Genomic DNA, 9,382 nt, shown 5'->3' with positions numbered 1-9,382 from the left:
TATTGGTTTATCCCCTGCAAAGAGATAGGATAAGAGACCAAAACATAGAGTTGGGGTCGATTTAAAGGCCAAGTGCAGTCAAAAATGTGATTTCCTGTCTTTTATAATTTTTCTTCCACACTATGATTCTTGGAATTATACAGTGAAATTTTAAAAATTGTGATAATGAAGTTTTAGTGTAAGAGCTGTTTTCTGCCTGTTTTGGTGGGGATGGAGTTTTTCCCTGCCTGGTGACATCACCAGGCTGTGAATTAGTGAATAGACCAAACCTCTCTGTCAATAACAGAGAGTTTCCGTTTTCCCTTCCCCTATCAGGTAACTCCCAGACAGTCTGAGTCAAATCCAAGCTTTTTTTCTTCAAGGTAAGATACGTAATTGTTACCCAGAAATTATTTGATATTAGGTAAAAACAGCTGCATTGGACCTTTAACCGTCGTGTCCCAATTAATTGAGTGGATTCACCATGTTAGACCCAGACACTGCATTGATTCCTGATGTAGCTCAACCCATTACATTTAGATGCCCAGTTGTGAGAGTCAATCAATCTAACATAGCCCTTGATGTAGTTAGATTCTTACTGGCGGCTGAAATGGTTAAGACTATTTAGTAATTGTGTGTCCATATTTTTAAGGCACACATTGTTATTTAAAAGAAATATGTACAGACCATATGCCTCAATCAATGTCATATCACTGGCACAACATGAAATTCTTATTTATTTTATTTTTCCAATCCAATGTGCAAATTGTAATCATCCCAGTTTCCAGATGATCAGAACGAGGTAGAATGTGCATTTCAACTTTACAGGATTTAAGTTTTCCAAAATGCACAGGAATCATCAACTTTACTTCCCTGTACTTTCTAAGCTGCTTAAATCCTTTACCAGCTTAGCTTTGCTATATTAACATCACCCAGTGAGACAGCTTTGACAAGCTGCTATCCTCATATCTGCCTCCCTCCCGCTGCTGCTCCTCTTGCTACTACTGCTACTGCTACAACTACTGCTGCTCCTGCTACTACTGCTGCAACTACTGCTGCTCCTGCTACTACTGCTACAACTACTGCTGCTCCTGCTACTACTGCTACTGCTACAACTACTGCTCCTCCTGCTACTACTGCTACTGCTACAACTACTGCTGCTCCTCTTGCTACTACTGCTACTGCTACAACTACAGCTGCTCCTGCTACTACTGCTGCAACTACTGCTGCTCCTCTTGCTACTACTGCTACTGCTACAACTACTGCTGCTCCTGCTACTACTGCTGCAACTACTGCTGCTCCTGCTTCTACTGCTACAACTACTGCTGCTCCTGCTACTACTGCTACAACTACTGCTGCTCCTGCTACTACTGCTGCAACTACTGCTGCTCCTGCTACTACTGCTGCAACTACTGCTGCTCCTGCTACTACTGCTACAACTACTGCTGCTCCTGCTACTACTGCTACAACTACTGCTGCTCCTGCTACTACTGCTACAACTACTGCTGCTCCTGCTACTACTGCTACAACTACTGCTGCTCCTGCTACTACTTCTACTGCTACAACTACTGCTGCTCCTCCTGCTACTACTGCTACTGCTACAACTACTGCTACTCCTGCTACTATTGCTACAACTACTGCTGCTCCTGCTACTACTGCTACAACTACTGCTGCTCCTGCTACTACTTCTACTGCTACAACTACTGCTGCTCCTCCTGCTACTACTGCTACTGCTACATCTACTGCTGCTCCTGCTACTACTGCTACAACTACTGCTGCTCCTGCTACTACTGCTACTGCTACAACTACTGCTGCTCCTCCTGCTACTACTGCTACTGCTACAACTACTGCTACAACTACTGCTGCTCCTGCTACTACTGCTACAACTACTGCTACAACTACTGCAGCTCCTGCTACTACTGCTACAACTACTGCTGCTCCTCCTGCTACTACTGCTACATCTACTGCTGCTCCTGCTACTACTGCTTCTACTACAACTACTGCTGCTCCTGCTACTACTGCTACTGCTACAACTACTGGTGCTCCTGCTACAACTGCTACTGCTACAACTACTGCTGCTCCTGCAACTACTGCTACTGCTACAACTACTGCTGCTCCTGCTACTACTGCTACTGCTACAACTACTGGTGCTCCTGCTACTACTGCTGCAACTACTGCTGCTCCTGCTACTACTGCTACAAATACTGCTGCTCCTGCTACTACTGCTACTGCTACAACTACTGCTCCTCCTGCTACTACTGCTACTGCTACAACTACTGCTCCTCCTGCTACCACTGCTACTGCTACAACTACAGCTGCTCCTGCTACTACTGCTGCAACTACTGCTGCTCCTCTTGCTACTACTGCTACTGCTACAACTACTGCTGCTCCTGCTACTACTGCTGCAACTACTGCTGCTCCTGCTACTACTGCTACAACTACTGCTGCTCCTGCTACTACTGCTACTGCTACTGCTACAACTACTGCTGCTCCTCCTGCTACTACTGCTACTGCTACAACTACTGCTACTCCTGCTACTATTGCTACAACTACTGCTGATCCTGCTACTACTGCTACTACTGCTACAACTACTGCAGCTCCTGCTACTACTGCTACAACTACTGCTGCTCCTCCTGCTACTACTGCTACATCTACTGCTGCTACAACTACAGCTGCTCCTGCTACTACTGCTGCAACTACTGCTGCTCCTCTTGCTACTACTGCTACTGCTACAACTACTGCTGCTCCTGCTACTACTGCTGCAACTACTGCTGCTCCTGCTACTACTGCTACAACTACTGCTGCTCCTGCTACTACTGCTACTGCTACTGCTACAACTACTGCTGCTCCTCCTGCTACTACTGCTACCGCTACAACTACTGCTACTCCTGCTACTATTGCTACAACTACTGCTGATCCTGCTACTACTGCTACTACTGCTACAACTACTGCAGCTCCTGCTACTACTGCTACAACTACTGCTGCTACTACTGCTACATCTACTGCTGCTCCTGCTACTGCTACAACTACTGGTGCTCCTGCTACAACTACTGCTGCTCCTGCTACTACTGCTACTGCTACAACTACTGCTGCTCCTGCTACTACTGCTGCAACTACTGCTGCTCCTGCTACTACTGCTACAACTACTGCTGCTCCTGCTACTACTGCTACTGCTACAACTACTGCTCCTCCTGCTACTACTGCTACTGCTACAACTACTGCTGCTCCTACTGCTACTACTGCTGCTGCTGCTACTGCTGTTACAACTACTGCTACTACTGTTGCTGCTGCTACTGCTGTTACAACTACTGCTGCTGCTCCTACTGCTGCTACTACTGCTACTACTGCTACTACTGCTGCTGCTGCTACTGCTGTTACAACTACTGCTGCGGCTCCTTCTGCTGCTACTACTGCTACTACTGCTACTACTGCTGTTGCTACTGCTGTTACAACTACTGCTGCTGCTCCTACTGCTGCTACAACTGCTACTACTGCTGCTGCTACTGCTGTTACAACTACTGCTGCTGCTCCTACTGCTGCTACTACTGCTACTACTGCTCCTACTGCTGCTACTACTGCCGCTACTGCTGCTCCTGCTGCTACTGCTGAATCTACTGCTGCTGATCCTACTGCTGCTGCTACTACTGCTGCTACTACCGCTGCTACAACTGCTGCCTCTACCACTGCCGCTACTGCTGCTGCTCCTGCTGCTACTGCTGCTACTATTACTGCTCCTGCTGCTACTGCTGCTACTATTACAGCTGCTACTATTACTGCTGCTACTATTACTGCTGCTACTGCTGCTGCTCTTGCTGCTCCTATTACTGCTGCTACTATTACTGCTGCTACTACCGCTGATTCTACTGCTGCTCCTACTGCTACTGCTGCTCCTGCTACTGCTACTACTGCTGCTACTACTGCTACTACTGCCTCTCCTGCCGCTACTGCTGATTCTACTGCTGCTGCTACTGCTACTATTGCTGCTACTGCTGATTCTACTGCTGCTGCTACTGCTACTATTGCTGCTACTGCTGCTGCTGCTGCTACTACTGCCGATACTTCTACTACTAATGCTGCTCCTAATGCTGCTGCTGCTACTATTGCTGCTACTGCTGATGCTAATACTACTGTTGCTTCTGCTGCTGCTACCTCTACTACTACTGGCTGCCTGGCACAAGGGAAACGACTGCACACTTACTTGTGAAATCATACATAAACACACACAAACATACACATGCATAAGTAAACACTAGGGGTGACAAGGTGTGTGTATTTGTATTGAACCGTTCGGTACAGGGTTCACGGTGCACTGTTCGGTACGCACTGTTCTTTCTCGCTCATTTTTCAAAATAAAAGCCTGAAACTATGTCTAAAGACTGTTGATACCTTGAGGAAGCGATAGGAAAAGGAATCTGGTTGATATCCCTTTAAATGGAGCGAAGGCAGGCTATGGAACATGGAGATTTCAAAATATAGGCCACTTCCTGGTTTGATTTTCCTCAGGTTTTTGCCTGCAATATCAAATCAAATCAAATTAATTTTTTATATAGCCCTTCGTACATCAGCTGATATCTCAAAGTGCTGTACAGAAACCCAGCCTAAAACCCCAAACAGCAAGCAATGCAGGTGTAGAAGCACGGTGGTTAGGACAAACTCCCTAGAAAGGCCAAAACCTAGGAAGAAACCGAGAGAGGAACCAGGCTATGTGGGGTGGCCAGTCCTCTTCTGGCTGTGCCGGGTGGAGATTATAACAGAACATGGCCAAGATGTTCAAATGTTCATAAATGACCAGCATGGTCGAATAATAATAAGGCAGAACAGTTGAAACTGGAGCAGCAGCACGGCCAGGTGGACTGGGGACAGCAAGGAGTCATCATGTCAGGTAGTCCTGGGGCATGGTCTTAGGGCTCAGGTCCTCCGAGAGAGAGAAAGAAAGAGAATTAGAGAGAGCATATGTGGGGTGGCCAGTCCTCTTCTGGCTGTGCCGGGTGGAGATTATAACAGAACATGGCCAAGATGTTCAAATGTTCATAAATGACCAGCATGGTCGAATAATAATAAGGCAGAACAGTTGAAACTGGAGCAGCAGCACGGCCAGGTGGACTGGGGACAGCAAGGAGTCATCATGTCAGGTAGTCCTGGGGCATGGTCTTAGGGCTCAGGTCCTCCGAGAGAGAGAAAGAAAGAGAATTAGAGAGAGCATATGTGGGGTGGCCAGTCCTCTTCTGGCTGTGCCGGGTGGAGATTATAACAGAACATGGCCAAGATGTTCAAATGTTCATAAATGACCAGCATGGTCGAATAATAATAAGGCTTTTTCCCTGTATCCCCTCTGCCCTCTAGCCCTGTATCCCCTCTGCCCTCTCGCCCTGTATCCCCTCTGCCTTCTGTATCCCCTCTGCCCTCTAGCCCTGTATCCCCTCTGCCCTCTAGCCCTGTATCCCCTCTGCCCTCTAGCCCTGTATCCCTCTGCCCTCTAACCCTGTATCCCTCTGCCCTCTAACCCGATATCCCCTCTGCCCTCTAGCCCTGTATCCCCTCTGCCCTCTAGCCCTGTATCTCTCTGCCCTCCATCCCTGTATCCCTCTGCGCTCTAGCCCTGTATCTCTCTGCCCTCTGCCCTCTAACCCTGTATCCCTCTGCCCTCTAACCCTGTATCCCTCTGCCCTCTATCCCTGTATCCCCTCTGCCCTCTAACCCTGTATCCCTCTGCCCTCTAACCCTGTATCCCTGTATCCCTCTGCCTTCTAACCCTGTATCCCTCTGCCCTCTAGCCATTATCCCCTCTGCCCTCTAACCCTTTATCCCCTCTAGCCCTGCATCCCTCTGCCCTCTAGCCCTGTATCTCTCTGCCCTCTAGCCCTGTATCCCTCTGCCCTCTAGCCCTGTATCCCCTCTGCCCTGTATCCCCTCTGCCCTCTAGCCCTGTATCTCTCTGCCCTCTAGCGCTGTATCCCTCTGCCCTCTAGCCCTGTATCCCTTCTGCCCTCTATCCCCGTATCCCTCTGCCCTCTATCCCTGTATCCCCTCTGCCCTCTAACCCTGTATCCCTCTGCCCTCTAACCCTGTATCCCTGTATCCCTCTGCCTTCTAACCCTGTATCCCTCTGCCCTCTAGCCATTATCCCCTCTGCCCTCTAACCCTTTATCCCCTCTAGCCCTGCATCCCTCTGCCCTCTAGCCCTGTATCTCTCTGCCCTCTAGCCCTGTATCCCTCTGCCCTCTAGCCCTGTATCCCCTCTGCCATCTAGCCCTGTATCCCCTCTGCCCTCTAGCCCTGTATCTCTCTGCCCTCTAGCGCTGTATCCCTCTGCCCTCTAGCCCTGTATCCCTCTGCCCTCTAACCCTGTATCCCCTCTGCCCTCTATCTCTCTGCCCTCTAGCACTGTATCTCTCTGCCCTCTAGCGCTGTATCTCTCTGCCCTCTAGCCCTGTATCCGCAATTAATTCCAGTCATTGGCAGCAGAGAACTGGAAGGAAAGGCGGCAAAGGAAGTGTTGGCTTTGGGGATGACCAGTGAAATATTCCTGCTGGAGCCAGTGGGTTTGGCGATGGATATGTAGTGAGGGCCAGCCAACGAGAGCTTACAGGTCGCAGTGGTGGGTAGTATATGGGGCTTTGGTGACAAAACAGACGGCACTGTGATAGACTACATGCAGTTTACTGAGTAGAGTGTTGGGGGCTATTTTGTAAATGACTTTGCCGAAGTCAAGTATCGGTAGGATGGTCAGTTTTACAAGGGTATGTTTGGCAGCATGAGTGAAGGATGCTTTGCTGCAAAATAGGAAGCCAATTCTAGATTTAATTTTGGATTGGAGATGCTTAATGTGAGTCTGCATGAGAGTTTACAGTTTAACCAGACACCTAGGTATTTGTAGTTGTCCACATATTCTAGGTCAGAACCGTCCAGAGTAGTGATGCTAGTGGGGCGGTAGGGTGCGGGAAGCGATCGGTTGAGGAGCATGCACTTAGTTTTACTAGTATTTAAAAGCAGTTGGAGGCCACGGAAGGTGTGTTGTATGGCGTTGAAGCTCGTTTGGAGGTTTGTTAGCACAGTGTCCAAATAAGGGACAGATGTATACAGAATGGTGTCGTCTATGTAGAGGTGGATCAGAGAATCACCAGCAGCAAGAGTGACATCATTGATATGTATTGGCCCTAGAAATGAACCTTGTGGCACCCCTATAGAGACTGCCAGAGGTCCTGACAACAGGCCCTCCAATTTGACACACTGAACTCTATCAGATAAGTATTTGGTGAACCAGGCGAGGCAGTCACTTGATGAGCCGAGACTGTTGAGTCTGCCTATAAGAATGCGTTGATTGACAGAGTCGAAAGCCTTGGCCAGGTCGATGAATACAGCTGCACAGTACTGTCTTTTATCGATGGCGGTTGACCAGCTCGGAAACCAGATTGCATAGTGGAGAAGATACGGTGGGATTCGAAATGGTCAGTCATCTGTTTATTAATTTGGCTTTTGAAGATTTTAGAAAGGCAGAGCAGGATGGATATAGGTCTATAACAGTTTGGGTCTAAAGTGTCTCCCTCTTTGAAGAGAGGGACGACTGCAGCAGCTTTCCAGTGTTGGGGATCTCAGACGACACAAAAGAGAGGTTGAACAGGCTAGTAATAGGGGTTGCCACAATTTGTCTAGTCCAACTGATTTGTAAGGATCCAGATTTTGCAGTTCTTTCAGAACATCAGCTGTCTGGATTTGGGTGAAGGAGAAGCGGGGCGTGGGGGTTTGGGCAAGTTGCTGCAGGGGGTGCTGAGATGTTGGCGGGGGTAAAGGTAGCCAGGTGGAAAGCATGGCCAACCGTGGAAAAATGCTTGTTGAAATGATCGATTATCGTAGATTTATCGGTTTTGACAGTGTTCCTTACCCACAGTAAAGTGGGCAGCTGGGAGGAGGTGCTCTTATTCTCCATGGACTTTACAGTGTCCCAAAACCTTTTGGAATTAGTGCTACAGGAAGCAAATTTCTGTTTGAAAAAAGCTAGCCTTAGCTGAAAAAGCTAGCCTTAGCTGAAAAAGATAGCCTTAGCTGTATCTCTCTAGCCTTTCATGCCTGTCACTAGAGTGGCAGAGACGATTCATCTTGAAATGAATCCTCCTGGGCTTCCAGTCCCACTAGTGCTGATAGACTGACCTGGATCCTCCTGGGCTCCCAGTCTCACTAGTGTTGATAGACTGACCTGGATCCTCCTGGGCTCCCAGTCCCACTAGAGCTGATAGACTGACCTGGATCCTCCTGGGCTCCCAGTCCCACTAGTGCTGATAGACTGACCTGGATCCTCCTGGGCTCCCAGTCTCACTAGTGCTGAAAGACTGACCTGGATCCTCCTGGGCTCCCAGTCTCACTAGTGCTGATAGACTGACCTGGATCCTCCTGGGCTCCCAGTCTCACTAGTGCTGAAAGACTGACCTGGATCCTCCTGGGCTCCCAGTCTCACTAGTGCTGATAGACTGACCTGGATCCTCCTGGGCTCCCAGTCTCACTAGTGCTGATAGACTGACCTGGATCCTCCTGGGCTCCCAGTCTCACTAGTGCTGATAGACTGACCTGGATCCTCCTGGGCTCCCAGTCTCACTAGTGCTGATAGATCTGACCTGGATCCTCCTGGGCTCCCAGTCTCACTAGTGCTGATAGACTGACCTGGATCCTCCTGGGCTCCCAGTCTCACTAGTGCTGATAGACTGACCTGGATCCTCCTGGGCTCCCAGTCCCACTAGTGCTGATAGACTGACCTGGATCCTCCTGGGCTCCCAGTCCCACTAGTGCTGATAGACTGACCTGGATCCTCCTGGGCTGAGGGAGACTGCTGTTAACCTAACCTGGGGAGAGTGGTGCTGTGGTTTAACACTCCTGGAGTAGACTGCTGGTGCTGAGGGACACTGGTGCTGAGGGAGACTGGTGCTGACTTTAACTGTTGACTGGGAAGACTGGTGCTGAGGGAGACTGGTGCTGTGGTTTAACCTACATACTGGACTGTAGACTGGGGAGACAGGTGCTGAGGGAGACTGGTGCTGAGGGAGACTGGTGCTGTGGTTTAACCTGCATACTGGTCTGTAGACTGAGGAGACTGGTGCTGAGGGAGACTGGTGCTGAGGGAGACTGGTGCTGAGGGACACTGGTGCTGAGGGAGACTGGTGCTGAGATTTAACCTGCTGTACATACTTTAACTGTTGACTGGGAAGACTGGTGCTGAGGGAGACTGGTGCTGTGGTTTAACCTACATACTGGACTGTAGACTGGGGAGACAGGTGCTGAGGGAGACTGGTGCTGAGGGAGACTGGTGCTGTGGTTTAACCTGCATACTGGTCTGTAGACTGAGGAGACTGGTGCTGAGGGAGACTGGTGCTGAGGGAGACTGGTGCTGAGGGAGACTGGTGCTGTGGTTTAA

At 49.4% G+C, this 9,382-nt stretch overlaps 1 protein-coding gene across 1 annotated transcript; it reads right to left on the bottom strand.

The window, feature by feature from the left end:
• Window positions 1–1,048: 1,048 nt before the first annotated feature.
• Window positions 1,049–7,906, bottom strand: LOC135553445 (serine-rich adhesin for platelets-like; the record flags this gene model as incomplete). Its single annotated transcript, XM_064985561.1, has 2 exons — window positions 7,862–7,906; window positions 1,049–4,147 (listed from the first exon to the last, which is right to left on the bottom strand). Coding segments are annotated over exons 1-2 (3,144 nt in total), but the record flags the coding sequence as incomplete, so codon positions are not given.
• Between the last annotated feature and the right edge of the window lie 1,476 nt (window positions 7,907–9,382).

This window comes from Oncorhynchus masou, chromosome 13, assembly GCF_036934945.1.
Source record: "Oncorhynchus masou masou isolate Uvic2021 chromosome 13, UVic_Omas_1.1, whole genome shotgun sequence".
Lineage (NCBI taxonomy): Eukaryota > Metazoa > Chordata > Actinopteri > Salmoniformes > Salmonidae > Oncorhynchus > Oncorhynchus masou.
Note: the sequence above shows the minus strand (reverse complement) of the source record. Positions and strands in the feature narration are given on the sequence as shown.